Here is a 16,204-nt window from a genome sequence, read left to right on the forward strand (position 1 = left end):
AGATTAAAGGAAAGTAGAAAATAGTACAGATACATTTAATATGTTTTGGAAAGTTTAACTTCTTATCATATAAGAGACCTAGAAATTTAATGCTATGACTGAAGGGGAATTGATAAGAATGCAACTATAAATCAAGGTCTAAATACAATGAATGTTTTCAACATAATGGGCCAAAACTGTTTTTTTCTTTGCAGTTGATAGCCATTGTTTTACTCCATTTATTCAACTGATTTATGGTGCTCTGCATCTGTCTTTCAATTTGCAAGGATAGATTCATTGAACGATTGACAAGTGATGGAAGAAATATGATAAAAACATGAACTGTGTGCAGTGAAAGCAACTGCCAGCAATCCAGAAAATAGGGTTTCAATAAGTTAACTATGATATGAACAAGTAAATTAATAAAACACAAGGTTCTCCCATAAAGAGTTTATGCTATTTACAGGAGAACCTGATGGGGAAGGAGAGATGTAACTTGCCTGTGAACAAGATATTCTGCTAGTTTTTGAGCTACATATGTTTTGCCAGTTCCACTTGGTCCACAGAGTATTATTCTTCTGTGTTCTGAGAGCAGTGAAACATATCTCTGAACTATCGATTTTGGAATTAATGTTTCAAAAGCCAGGGCATCAACAGAATTTTGTTTGGCACCTGTAAAAAAAAAAAAATAATAATAATATATAAATAAAATAAGTAATGAATAAAAAATTGGTCATAATTGCTAAAAGTGAAAAACTAGCTCTATTTCTTTAAGTGAAAAAAAAAAAAAAAAAGATGAATTCTTAGTTTTATACTGATCTCATAAAATCATTCTTTTGAATTTACACTCAAGCAGGATGATACATTTGTTTCTTTCTGGTATAGTTTAGTACATTCAAATTAATAACATATGGTTGGTTTGTTTAGATTTTATTGGCACATTAGCAACTGGGGCTATAATGCGCCAAGACTAGGTCATATATAAAAAATTTTAAACTTTCAGTGACCTAATTTGTTAGGTCACCATGTCAAAATATATAATAACAAATGTATAAAAGGTATAAAAGATAAATCAATAAAAAATCACAATAAAATGTAAATTCTAGATACGAGCAAAACCGTTTATTGATTTTAAAAAGCTAAAAATAGCAGACACATGGTCATTGTCGGATAAAATCTGACTGAGTGCATAAGGCTCAGCCAGATGACTAAAACCGGTAAAATATAAATCACGTTTGTGTCTAAAACATGGATACACGGTTAAAATGGTGCCGCAGTTCTCGCACATAGGACAGTCATCTGTCCTCAGCAGAAAAGCATGTGTAAGATGACTGTGCCCTGTGCAGAGACGAGCTAGAACAACTTCCTCTTTGCAGCTCCTGCGCAGACTAGACTGCCAGTGTCGGATTACAGGCTTTATCTGATAGAGCTTGTTTGTGACTTGCTCATGCCAAGATTGTTGCCATTGGGACAGTAATTTAGCAGGTATTGGCTGCCTGTAGTCAGTATAGGGGACTAACAGGCAATAAGTGCTGTGGGGTTCTGGTGATCTGGCCGCAGCACCTGCCAGTTCATTTCCCCCGATCCCAATGTGGCTTGGGATCCAACAGAAATGGATGTCGAATGAACACTCAAACAGGGAATGTAACGTCTGCTGAATCCAGATCACAAACAGATGAGGATTATACCTTATCCATGATAAAGCCTGCAGTGTACTTGAAGAGTCAGTGTACACCATACATCTTTGGTGCTTACGGGTTTTAATGTGGTCCAAGGCTAGCTCTATAGCATACAACTCAGCTGTATATATGCTGCATTCATGGGGAATCTTCCTAGATATAGTACTATCTGGAAAGACAGCAGCAGATCCTACAGACAACTCTGACTTCGAGCCATCAGTGAACACAGGCAGAAAATCAGAGTAATCGGATCGGTGGGCAGCATAGAGTTGTTGGTAGACAGAGGATGGAGTTGTGGCCTTACCCCAACTTTTAATGGAGAAGTCACATGATGGTAAGCGAGCATGCCAGGGTGGAAGTAGATGCCTTGGTGACTGGGCAACATTGTCTACCGTGATATTGAGCTCTGAGCAGCTCTTGGACACGGATGCCAAAGGATCGACTAGCAGTCTGATGGGTTTTATAAAGCGTTTCCCATCATGGCTCAAAAACACAAGTCCACATTGGGTTGTCTGGCAGGGATTTTACTTTAAAGGTATATTTTAGCGACAATTGCTTTTGTCGGAGCAAGAGTGGTGGTTCACCTGCTTCAACGTATAAACTCTGAACAGGAGATGTTCTGAATGCTCCAGTAGCCACCGTAGTACGCTATTTCTAGCCGATGCGTACACTTGGGATCCATAATCCAATTTTGAACGAACAAGCACACGATAAAGGCAGAGTAAAGTGCATTGGTCTGTCCCCCATTTATTTGAGGAGATGGCACGAAGGAGATTCAATCCCCTCGTGCACTTTGTTCGCAGTTGATGGATATGTGGTAAAAATGTCAACTTCTTATCGAATGTGAGACCCAAGAATTTTGTCTCAGGTACTACTGGAATGATGTGTTGTCCGAGTTTGAGTTCTGGTTCAGGGTGAAGGTTCCGTTTGCGACAAAAGTGTACGCAGATGGTCTTCTGAGGTGACAGAAACCATTAGCCATTGCTCAAGTTTTGACATGGTCAATGGCATGCTGCAATTGTCGTTCAATAACCCTCATGTTGCATGACTGACAGAAGATGGTAGAATCATCAACAAAGAGGGTGCTGTTTACAGTTGGAGGAAGTTGTTCAGTAATAGAATTAACTTTGTTAGCGAAAAGCGTAACACTTAACACTGACCCTTGGGGGACTCCTTCCTCTTGACAAAAAGATTGAGAGAAAACAGAGCCAACACAAACTTGGTATGACCTGTTCAATACGAAATTTTTAATGAAGAGGGCTAGATGGCCCCTCAGACCCAGATCATAGATATCCTTTAAGATTCCAAATCTCCAAGCCGTGTCATACGCTTTTTCGATAGCAAAGAAAACTGACACCAGGTGTTTGCGTTTAAGGAAAGCATCTCGGATAGATGTTTCCAGTCTTATAAGATGGTCAAGTGTTGACCTGTTCCTTTGGAAACCACATTGAACTTTGGAAAGGAGGTCATTTGCTTCCAAATACCACATGAAACGGGCATTCACAATCCTTTCCAGATTCTTGCACAAGCAGCTTGTCAGAGCAATTGGACGGTAATTACTCGGAAATTTTGGATCTTTTCCTGGCTTTGGAAAGGCAAGCATGATTGCCTTATGCCAGGAGTCTGGAAATTCATCTTCAAGGTAAACTCTGTTGTACAAACAGAGCAAGTGATCCAGAGATTCAGACGAAAGAGGTTTAATCATCTCATAATAGATGTCATCTGGCCGTATGGCACTTGCCTGTTATCCCAGGCGAGTGCTTGATAACCTTTGATGACAATTTCAAATGTTGCCTTTCGGCATTTTGTTTGAGGGCCAGAAACTCAGGGTGGTAAGATGTTTTGGTAGACACTTTAGCAAATACCTCCCCAAGAGTGTTTGCAATTGCAGTTTGGTCTGCAATTGCACATCCATTATACTCCAGGGTCGAGGAAGGGTGTGATGTGTATTTCACCTTCATTTTCCGGACTTTATCCCAGACAAGCTTAGATGATGAAGCCTGGTTGATAGAAGATGTGAATTTGATCCAAGATTCCTTCTGACTCTGATGTTTTACGTAACGTGCTTTAGCACGTGCACGTTTGAATGTTATTAAGTTATCTGGCAGTGCAATTAGAATTCCACCATGGTTTTGGAAATGGTGGAAACCGAGTCGAAGTCTTTGGAATTGCAATTGCCGCTGCTTGGACAACAGTGTCTGTAATGTACTTTACCGTGGTGTCATTAATCGGTTCCTTGCGTTGATATCTTTGAAGGCATTCCAGTCAGTGTGACCGATCTTCCACCGTGGCATTAGCATTAGCATTAGCATTAGCAGAGGCATATGATGCAAGAAAGCAAGCTTATTCAGCATCAGCCAAAAAAAAACAAAAAAAAAAAAAAAAAAACCCACTCCCATTTCACCCCTCCGTTCGTTCGAAATACCTGTCCAGTTGAGCTTTAAATTTGTTTAGGCTATCAACTTCAACAACCAGTGATGGAAGTCGGTTCCACCAACCAACCACCCGCTGGCCAAAGGCAAATTTCCGCACATCTATCCGACATCCGTCCTTCCTCAATTTGAATTTATGCCCTCTGAGGTGATTATTCTGAGAAAGATGAAGAATCCCATTGGCATTGAGCATGCTCAAACCATTCAAAGCCTTATACACCTCTATCAGATCACCTCGCCGGTGCCTAGTCTCCAGACTCTGTAATTTACAAAACTTAAGCCTTTCTTCGTAAGAGCAACCCTTTGTTCCATTTACTAATCTTGTTGCCCTTCTCTGTACCCGTTCCAGCAGCTCTACATCCTTCTTGAAATGAGGCCTCCAGACCTGTATACAGTACTCAAGATGTGGCCTTACCATTGCCTTATACAAGGGAATAATCACCTCCTTATCCCTGCTAGAAAAATTCCTCTTTATCATTGACAAGACACCATGAGCTACTCTTGCAGCTCGTCTGCACTGCTCAGAGAACTTCATATCTGCCTGCACAATTACCCCCAGGTCCTTTTCATTCTCCACCACTGTCAGTGTAGTACCGCAGAGTTGATACGTTTATCTGGGGTTACTGTTTCCCATATGCAGCACTTTACATTTGTCGATGTTAAACCTCATTTGCCACCTCTCAGCCCATCTGTTCAACCTGTCCAGATCCTGTTGCAGCAGCATAGCGTCAGTATTGTCCTTAACGACCCTGCCAACCTTTGTATCATCTGCAAACTTGGACATTAAACTTGATATCCTATCATCAATATCATTCATAAACACCGAAAACAACAACGGACCCAACACTGAACCTTGAGGAACTCCACTAATAACATTAGTCCACGTTGAGCAGTGTCCATTGATTACCACTCTCTGTCTTCTGCCACTCAACCATCCCCTTATCCATAGCAGCAATTTGCCTCCAATGCCACACTGCTCCAATTTGTGCAGCAGTCTTCCATGTGCAACAGTATCAAAAGCCTTTCTAAGATCCAAATATATAATATCAAAGTTATTCCCTGCATCCAGTTCTTTTGTGACTACATCATAGTATCCAATCAAATTGGTCAGGCAAGACCTGCCCTTAACAAAACCATGCTGCGTCTGAGCTATAACTGAATTCTTGTCTAGATGATCCTGCAGTGCTTCTTTAACCAGTGCCTCCATTAATTTACCTGGAACAGAAGTTAAACTAACAGGTCTATAATTACTTGTGTCAGCCTTTGAACCTCCTTTGTGAATTGGGGTCACATTTGCACATCTCCAGTCCATAGGTACCTCCCCTGAGTCCAAGGAAGCTCTCATAATTAAGGCTAAGGGTTTGCTTACTTCCTTTGCTGCCTCCTTTAATATAACTGGATAGATCCCATCCACCCCAGGTGCCTTTTTTATGTTTATCCTCAACAATCTCTCCTCCACTTTCCTCTCAGTTATTACAAAATCATCCAGCTCACTGCCAATGTTTACTTTACCTACATCATTCTCCTTCCTGAATAACTCCTCATGCGTGAATGTAGATGCAAAATACTCGTTTAGATTGTTAGCCACCTGAGCAGGATCCTCAACTGTTGAACCATCAATATCCAGTGGACCAATCTGATTCATCCCTTTCCTTTTCGAGTTCAAGTATGTAAAGAACTCTTTTCTGTTTTTCTTTGCATCCTTTGCCAAGGATTTTTCATAGTCTGCCTTTGCCTGCCTAATCTCCTTTGTGACTTGGTTACAGACCAACTTATATCTATCATAGGCTTCCATGTCACCCATTAATTTGTATGTATCCCATGCATTTTTCTTCTCTGCCACATGTCTCATTAGTTCATCTGACAACCATTTAGGCCTAAACCTTGAACAATATTTCTTAGTTGGTATGTAAAGCCTGGTAGCCTCCAAGATTAGTTCCTTGAATGCTTCCCATTTTGAGTTTGCTGTTGGTAACATCATCAGTTGGTCCCACTGTATAGAATTTAAATACTGTCTCAGACCATCATAGTCGCCTTTACGAAAACAAAAACCCTTCCCTTTACCTCTGATGGTAGTTACCTCCTTGAGTAAATCCCACTTCAACACACTGTGATCACTGCCACCTAGTGGTTCATTTATCTGCAGGTTCTTAATGCATGAAGAATCACTACTGATAATCAGATCAAGAGTATTGCTCCCTCTTGTTGCCTCACGAACATGCTGATGTAGAAAACAATCATCCAATAAATCCACAAAAGCCTTGCTAGTGTGCGAGTGACCAACCCACAAATTCCAGTCAATATCTGGGAAATTAAAGTCCCCCATTATAAGACTCTCTGATTTACTGGCCCACTCTATTTCCCTGTACAATATCTTATTATACTCATCAGAGTCATTAGGCCTATAGCACACTCCTACTCTCAATTTTGATTTCCCTATGCTTATGTCACACCAAACTGACTCGACGCTGCCCTGTCCATCGATGTCGACTGGCTTCACTTCCTTGGACTTTATGTGTTTCTTAATTAATAGCATGACCCCTCCTCCCCTCCTGTCCTGTCTATCCTTTCTATACACATTGTATTCCCCAAATTCCAGTTCCGCATTACTTATATCTGTGTGACACCACGTCTCTGATATCCCAACAATATCTGCCTTTGATGTTTTGAGCAATACCTCAAATTCATCAAATTTATTTACCAAACTCCTAGCATTGGTGTACACGCAGGTATACATGCACCTGTTTCTATTCTTAGCTACCCTAACACAACCCATGTGTTTACTTGTACCGCAATGACTACCAGCAGTCTCTGAAATATCCTGCATCCTGTTTTTCAGACTTCTGCTCATTTCAATAGAAGCAGTGCAAGAATCACTTCCACCTCTGCCACTGGCTACTGTTAATCTATTAGTCCTTGTATCCCCCCCAACTAGCAGTTTTCCGACCCACCTAACACTGCCTCGACAGCATCAGCAAAAATTCTTGCACCCTTTCTATTTAAGTGTATCCCATCCCTGTAGAAGTAATCTCTCCTGTTAACAAGTACAGTCCAGGCTGAAAAAAATTCTACCCCTTGAGCCTTGCACAATCCCTCCAGGACCGAATTGATCGACAAGGCTGTCATCATATACTCCCTCCTATCGTGTCTGGGCAGAATTGCAGACACTTTCAAGTTCAACCCTAATTCACGGCTTTTTTTCAACAGTGACCTGTACTTGCTAAGTAATTCCGCCGGTCTCCTACTCTTAATATCATTAGTGCCAACGTGTACAACTATATCACCTTTTGTGCCCTTAAAAGATGATATCCGCTCTACAACGTCATCAACCTTTGCCCCTGGCAGACATACCCTGGTCCTATTCCACCTATCCTTTTTACAAAGTATGTTCCCCGTTTCCCTGACAATAGAGTCACCAACAACTACTAGTTCCTGTGGGACCAGCGCATTCTGCCTAGGGGGCTGCTTCTGTGTTGCCTGATGACCAAGTGCAAGCTCTGGCGTTGATGTGGGCAGCTGAGAGCTTGATGGGCCCCTCAATTTATTTCCTTCGAGGGCATCCACCCTGTCCTTCAAGCTCTCATAAAGGCCCATAACAACGCTGAGTTGTCGCCTGATTTCCTTGCACTCCTTACATCGTGCACACACAAAGACATCCCCCCTTGGCAGTATCGTGTCCCGTACCCGACTGCTCCGCAAACATCAAGCAAACAGTGCATTTTACTAGACTGTGATTCAGAGGGCAACTGCCCCCCTCAGTTCTCCCCTGAACCACAGCACTCCCATTAGCTTGAGCCTTTTGCTTTGCTGCTCTGGTCAGAGTCATGATTCCGATTTAATTCAATAAAATTCAAAACAAAAATTAAATCCTTAAGTTATATCCCAAAACAGTTATGTTATATATATATTTTTTTCGGTATCTAGTGTTTTCTACGAGTTCCCTTTATACAACTTCCGTATCACGTGTACCACTATAGTTATGTATTAATTATTTGTTAGATTAAGTCGTTACATATATATAGAGTTAAAAGTACAATTTAATTGACAATAAAGTTTATCAAGATTAATAGACGGGCATCCTAGACGGGTGGCATGGTCTCCCTTTGCAAAGGATGGATATCACGGGGAAGTGGTCACTGCTATAAATGTTGTCTTCAACCTCCCATGTATGCACGGGAAGAAGAGAGGGTGAGCATATAGAGAGATCGATCGCGGTAAAAGTACGGGTAGGCATGTGGCAAAATGTGTTAAGTCCACCATTTAGCAGGGCCAGGTCATTGTTTTCAAGCATATGCTCTATAGTCTGACCCCTTCCATTGATGTCGGCACTGCCCTACATTAAAATTGTGTCCATTTTGTGTCCATTAAAATCCCCTAGTAACAAAAAAAGGGAGCGGCAATTGTCTAATGAGATCATCAAGGTCTGCCTGGGGGATGTCGTTCCCAGGTGGAAAATAGATGGAACAAACAGTTAAGAGAAACCATACAATAACTTGAATTGCTACAGCCTCTAAGTTGGTGGTAACTGGTGTAGCTTGAAATGGGGTGTGGTTACCCACAAGGATGGTGACCCCTCCGTGGGCAGGTCCATCTGCATCTCTGTCTTTTCGAATAACTAAAAAGTTACGCAAGTATGGGTCTTCATTTGCCTTTAAATACGTCTTCTGTAAGCAAAAGCAAGTAAGCTCATGCTTACTCAGGAGTGCCTTGATGTCGTCACTATTTCGACGGAATCCACGACAATTCCATTGTAGAAATTTAAACTTACCCATTATTTGGATTTGTTGGGTCCATCAGGTGGTTTCCGAAGGGCTGAGGGCTTCATTTTCTCAGTCCTGGCTTTATCTTTCTTTGGAAACACAGGTCATTGGCCTGTGTCCATATTTCTGCAAAGATTTCCAGGACTGGGTCATCCGATACCTCCTTATCCTCGACATCCATTGTTTCTTGTATTGCAGGTGACTCTTCCCATATTTGCACTTTTTCTTTACCACTTGGTTTTGGTAGTGGTGGAGCATTAGGAGGTACGGAAATAGGAGTGGCAGCTGACTGTGTTTTTTGGGTGGGCTTTTATGAACGCAATAAATAGCGTGCAATCGGAGTAAAAGACTCTTTTGATGGTACAGTCATCTCAGTTTGTATACCAATGGTCCTTGAGGTTGTCACAGACATTCTCTCAGATATGCCAGACAAGCTGTTCTTGCTACCTGGGAATCTAAAACGCTGATGGAACTGATATTCGGGTGACACTTAAGCCAAGTGGACCCAATTTCGGCGAAGTCCGGACGGTCTATGACAGCCAAATCCTCTGCTTGCACCTTCATGATGGTGGGACTGTTAGAAATCCTGGGTATAACCTCCATGCACAAGTACATGGTGGGTGACCACCCAGGTGTGAACCAACGTAAGCAGGGGTCGAGGTGTGGCGCCACACCACATGGAGGAACGCCTCCCCTCTATGTTACCAGGCAGTACTAGGTGGTAGATGACTCTCATCAACCGGTGAAATACCACCACTTTGCTTATTGGAGGCTTGAAGTGGTGGAACCCATGTTTAGTCTCTAGAGCTAAGTTCCGGCCAACCCTTCCCTATCTCTTCCATCATGCAGTATGATTGATGATTTTTGAGGTTATGATGAATGTCGTGGCGAGATCCAATATTCCTTACATTTCGAGGGTACAGCTCTAAAACGGTGTTCGCAGGCCGGCCGCTAGATAGTACACCGGACCAAACCTATTGGTAACTCTCTAGGAGGCTTCCGGATCAGCTAGTGTATAATCTTGCTACCTCTACTCTGCCAGATAGTGACTGGAGGGAGTCCGAGTAGTGTGTATGCGGGGAGCATTGTCGAGGCCACGTTATGTCAAGGATCTGGGTATATTCTTACCACATGTACGCCATATCCAAAAATTTCATTACTTCATACAGCATGTCCCACCCACTTTTTCTTTCTATTGAATACACCATGAATTGTCAAAATAATAGAGCAAGCTTATCTGCGAAAAGATTTAAACCTCCCAAGGACTTCTTAATTCATTTCACAAATATACGTGGTCTTAATTCCAATCTCAACGATGTCCATTTCCACTTGCAGTCTTCCAAACCCCATGTACTTTTTCTGACTGAATCTCAGTTATCAGTTGATTCAACTACTGCTCATCTCAGATGTGCTGTATGATTCCTTTCGCCTCAAAGGTGGTACTTGTGCATATGTCCGTTCTGATATTCCCTGTCAGAGACTTGGCAATTTGGAATCTCCTCTCTTTGATCTTCTCTGGCTAAAAATCTCTCTACCTCATTGTGTCAAATTCATCTGTTGTCTCTACCGTTCTCCCAACTCCACTAATCACTTGAAGCTCTTTGACTTCCTCTCTTTGCAACTTGACTTTCTCCAGTCCAACTTTCCTAACAGTGAGGTAATTTTCCTTGGTGATTTTAACGTTCACAACTCCAGCTGGCTTCCGTTTTCTAGTTACACCGACCCAGCAGGTCGAGATGCTGAGGCTTTTGCAATTACTAATGACCTAGCACAGATTGTTCATTTACCTACAAGAATACCGGACAATCCTAATCATACATCCAATACGCTTGATCTTTTTCTCACAAACAACCCTTCTAAGTACAAGGTCGAAGTGAGAGGTCCTTTAGGCACTTCAGATTACAACTTGGTGATTGTCTCTTCTCCAATGGAACCTTTATCTCATGGCTATTCCCAACCTTGTATTGTTTGACATTACAAGAATGCAAAATGGGATGACCTGCGAGACTTCTTTTCCTTGGTCTGATTACTGTTTCAAAACTTCTGATGTCAACGTTTGCTCAGATCGTGTCAGTGAAATTATTCTTGCAGGAATGGAATCCTTTATCCCACACTCCACTTTAAAATCTCGTCCTTTATCTAAACCTTGGTTCTCCAACAAATGTGCTAAGGCTGTCCAAGAGAAGAATGTTGCATATCGTAACTGGCTTGTTTCTAATTCTTCAGTTTCATTTTCTGCCTTCACCAAATCTCGCAACAATTGTAAAGCAGTTATTAATCAGTCCAAACTAGAGTTTGAACAGGCTAAGAGTAGAAAACTTGCTTCTTGCCCTAATGGTAGCCGAGCATTCTGGTCTCTTGCCAAAGCTATTGGCCGCAACTTTTGCCCATCTCTGCTCCCACCTCTGTCCAAACCAGATGGTTCTGTTGTCACTTCAGCCAAGGATAAAGCTGACCTGCTAGCATCCCATTTTTCTTCCAGCTCATGTATTAATGATCTTGGTAAAACACCTCCCACCATTCCTAACACGCTCCATTCAATGCGTTCTGTGGTCTTCCATCAAAAGGATATCAGATGGATTTTGATGAATCTTGATGCTAAGAAAGCTCCAGGTCCTGATGGTATTTCTCCACTTGTTCTCAAAACCTGTGCCCCTGAACTTACTCCTATTCTTTGCCGCCTTTTTTCACTTTCTTATTCCAAAGGTGTTTTTCCTTCTGCTTGGAAATTTGCTCATATACGGCCAGTTCCTAAAAAGGGTGACAAATCCCTCCCATCCAATTATCGTCTCATTGCAATTACTTCTACTCTTTCTAAAGTAAAGGAGAAATCAATTAACCAGCAACTCTTAAACTACCTAGAAACCTTCCGTCTGATCAACGATCGCCAGTATGGATTCCGTCAGTGTCGATCCACTGGTGATATTCTGGCTTATGCTACCCATTTATGGACTAATTCAATGGAAAGGTTCGGTGAAACACAAGTAGTTGCTCTTGACATCTCAAAGGCTTTTGATCGTGTTTGGCATAAAGGTCTTCTAAACAAGCTTCCATCTTATGGTTTGCCAACTGTTTTTAGTAATTGGTTATCCAGTTTTCTCTCTGATTGCTCACTGAGGGTGATGGTAGATGGCTCTCTGTCTTCTAACTTCTCCACTAATGCCGGTGTCCCCCAAGGTTCAGTTCTTTCCCTTACTCTTTTCCTTTTGTATATCAATGACCTTCTTCCATTGACTGGAAATCCTATCCATAGTTTTGCCGATGATAGCACATTGCATTCAACTTTCCATTTTGAGAAACCTTGTCCTGCTCAATCAGCTTCAAGTTCTCGAAAATCTGCTGCCAATTCCTTAAATGCCGATCTTCAGGTAATTCTCCAGTGGGGCAAAGACAACTTAGTTGATTTCAACCCTTCTAAAACTCAGTCTTGTCTTATATCTCGCAAAAAGGATTCTTCTGCTCATATGCTTACCTTTAGTGACACTCGGATTTCTAGGCAAAATGATATATCTCTTTTGGGGATTTCCCTGACTTCTAATCTCTCTTATCACGAGCACATTACAAATATTGCTTCCTCTGCATCTAAACAACTTGGTTTTCTCTTTCGCTCTCGGCGTTACTTTTCTTCCAAACAGCTGCTCACTCTGTATAAATCGCAAATCCGCCCTGCCATGGTGCCCCCAAAACCTCTCTCAGGCTTCTTGATTCCATTCAGAAGAGGGCAGTTAGGTTAATTAATGATTCATCTCTAACAGAGTCTCTCCACTCGCTTTTTAATAGACGTACTGTTTCTGCTGCATGCCTCTTCTACAGATACTTCCATGGGCACTGTTCTTCTGAATGGCTTCTATGATTCCTGCTCTCTCTTTCAAAACAGTCCGAACACGTGCCGCCACCAGCCAACATCCATTTACTGTCCAACTTCAAACCCACAGAACCAACTTTTCATCTTCCTCATTTATTCATTCAACTGCCGTTTTCTGGAACAACCTTCCTTCATACGTATTTCCTGAAAATTACAATCTACAGAAGTTCAAGTCCAATGTCAACAAATATCTTCTTTCGTCTTTTCAACCTCCAACCCAAGCACGGTACTAAGTACTATAGGTTCCAATACCTCTCGTGTTTGGGGTTCTCATAAAAAAAAAAAAAAAAATGGTGCACTTCACAGAAACCTGGGTGTATGAAGGCTTCCCGCTATTTATTGGTTGAATGCGTTTTCTGGCCTCCTGATAGGATATGTTCAGCTCTGTTTTTATTTTTTTAATTTCTTTCTCGTTTTTCCACCTCTGGCTGTTGTTGTTATTGTTATTTGGTTTTTAAGAGCATTAGCAACTAAGGCCATATTTCTCCGGTGCGGTGGTCATTCCCTGACCTTTCCGCATGCTCCGTATTTGTTGGTGACGGGCTCGAACCCCGGTCTAATCAAGAAGCGTGTTCTACGCACTGCTGCTCCTTCCCACCTGGCTACGGAGGCGCCTCCCACCTCTGGCATGCTCTAGAATAGGCAGGGTGCTCTCCTTGGCAATTAATACAAACTGGTTTGGAAGCTGAACATTCCTTGCTCTCGTGGTCTTTCGTACCACATTGAACGCAGGCAGGATTACCACGACAAGCTGTTTGTGAATGGCCATATTTCTGACATCTAAAACACCTCAGTGGGTTTGGGATGTAATGGGCAGTTTAAGTAGCCTGCCTTGATGGAACTTGGAGGCCGTGGGGTGTTAAATGTTAGGATAAGAACTCGGGTAGGGACAAGATTCCCATCCTTCCGCATTGATATTCTCTTGACAGCCGTCACTCCTTAGTCTTTTAGTTCAGAGCAGATCTCTTCTTCAGAGACATGAAGAAAATCCCTCATGAAGAGTTCAAAGTTTTGTGGGGTGTTACACTGATCGGTATTCCCCCTATGGATGTCGCGTTCAGGATTCTTTCTTCTTGCTTGGTGCTTGAAGCTTCGACTAAAAGATCGCCAGAACGTAGCCGTTTTACGGATTTTGGGATTCCTGCGAACCCTTCTAATCCTTTCTGAAGAAGGGTGACATCTTCCCAATTGACTGCTCTCCAGTAGAATGGAGAATGAGGAACAGCAGTGTTATAGATGGTGCTTTATCCTCAGTTCTCGATCTTTTAGCAGAATTGGTGTCATTCTCATCTGATCGATTAGGTAGGGTCCTTGTTGGGACCCCAGAAGAAATTGGATTTAAATTACTCATGGGAGTAAAATAAAAATTTCAGATGCCCTCAGTACCTCACCCACCACGGAGCCCTACGAGGGGACGCCTACTCGTGAACTAGTAGGTACTGCATACACAAATGGGAAGCCAAGTTCGCTCAGGAGCATCATACCCATGTTTCCAAGAAGCCTCGATCCTGTCCCAGGACCAAAGGGAGGGAGACTTATTGGAACGCAGTTGACCCTAGCAGTAAGAACCACCCGCCGATTGATCCCAGTCGGGCTGGTCCGGGACCACCCATCTTGTCGAAGCAGGGGTCAAAGTGGTGTATCAAGGCTAGGCCCTTCAACCACCAGGATTCCCCTTTCCGAATTCCACGGGTCGCGGCGCACGGCTGCACACACTGGATTCCAATGATGTAACCCTGGAACCAAGGTATGGGCATTAGATTCTAGTGATGCTAATCTGAAAAACCAGTAGCATCACTGGGAGGTCCCCTCACCACATACAGGTGCCCACGTCGAGGGGAATAACATATGGGGAATGCTTCAATAACCACAGGGGGTAGGTACATTCCTGAAAAGTTTTGTGTTCGGCAAAAGCCACAGATGACAAGACTAAGGTTAGATGAAAAATAAAAGACTAGGGGAGAAAACCACGAAATATGCAATTACAATATATATAACAAAGGATGAAAACAAGGTAAACTTCATTTTCCATTTATACAAACATACAAAGGATGAAAAGTCTGACAATGAACTAAGAACAAATAAAAAATAGGTGACAATATCCAACTTTTCACTTTCAAAAAAAAAAAAAAAAAAAAAAAAAAAACAACAACATGGAGATCAGGCATTTGTAAGCATGAGTTAAACAGAGGGGTTTTTTTTTTTTTGCAAAAAGGCAGAAATACTTCCCAAAAAGATGTTTTTTTTGTTTTTTTTTAAGTCCACATTGTACAATAAATTAGTTGGAAAAATACATATTTATATTAAAATACAGCCACAGGATTGCTTTTTTTTTTTTTTTAATGAAAATCCCAAACACGAGAGGTATTAGAACCTATAGAACTAAGTACCGTGCTTGGGTTGGAGGTTGAGAAGATAAAAGGAAATATTTGTTGACATTAGACTTGAACTTCTGTAGACGGTAATTTTCAGGAAATACGTATGAAGGAAGGTTTGTTGCAGAAAATGGCAGTAGAATCAATAAATGAGGAAGATGAAAAGTTGGTTCCGTGAGGTTTGAAGTTGGACACTAAATGGATGTTGGCTGGTGGTGGCACATGTTCGGACTGTTTTGAAAGAGAGTGGGAATTATAGAAGCCAATTCAGAAGAACAGTGCCCATGGAAGTATCTGTAGAAAAGGCAGATTCCTCCGTTCGTCCAAGCTAGCGTACGGACGCCTTTTTAGTGCTCCTGGATAGTGAATAAAAATCAGTGTTAAAACAGTTAGTGAAACCAAAGGGATACAAGATTCGGATAGCGCATCAAGCGGTGAGTTAAATGAGACCTAATTTGTAACTGCCAGACAAAAATTCGCGCTTCTGCGAACATTTAAAAAATTCCGTTCGGAAAAATTTGCTTGGCCTATACTTAACATGGAAACCGGAAATCAGCCAACAACAGAATTTTGACTGGCAGTTTATAATTTTGAGGCGGCCTTACTCCCACAAGCTGGTGGCGACTAAGTGCCTTTAAATTTTGGAACACTGGGAGGCTGATAGTGATGATGGGGACACCTTTATTTAATTGTAGTATCAATAGCCGGCCTTAAAAGATGAAAATTTTGGCTATGCCTACTCACGTAGAAAAATAGAATCAACAACGGTGGCCATACTGCCTTCTTCCCGGCTGCCCTAACAAAGGAACTGGCGGGAACCACTAAGATAGCCACGGTGACGTCACGGGCTGGGGTTAACTCCGTCACCCCAAGACTCCCCGCCCAGTTGCCAAGACAACAGCTACACAACATGGCTGCCCCCATTGAAGGTCGCCATCTTGCCTAACGACGAACCTTCGCAACAGAACCTGCCCCTATCAGCATCGGGACCTGACAATTGGCCTATATTTAAGTATGAATGAACAATACTATTAGGAACTCAGCAACTGTCAATGCAATCCCAAGAATAAACACCTAACATTTACCGCTTACGCAGTAGATAACATACATGTAC

General features: G+C 42.1%; 1 protein-coding gene across 1 annotated transcript in view; it reads right to left on the minus strand.

Annotated features, from left to right (window-relative positions):
* The window catches only part of LOC150075004 (uncharacterized), a 1,344,778-nt gene that overhangs the window by 205,639 nt on the left and 1,122,935 nt on the right, over window positions 1–16,204 (minus strand). The window contains exon 28 of the mRNA XM_090389033.1: window positions 480–651. Within this exon, the coding sequence (XP_090245159.1) occupies window positions 480–651 (172 nt within the window). The remainder of the gene's footprint in view (window positions 1–479; window positions 652–16,204) is intronic.

This window comes from Mastigoproctus giganteus, chromosome 14, assembly GCF_048544385.1.
Source record: "Mastigoproctus giganteus isolate SK-2022 chromosome 14, ASM4854438v1, whole genome shotgun sequence".
Classification (NCBI taxonomy): domain Eukaryota; kingdom Metazoa; phylum Arthropoda; class Arachnida; order Uropygi; family Thelyphonidae; genus Mastigoproctus; species Mastigoproctus giganteus.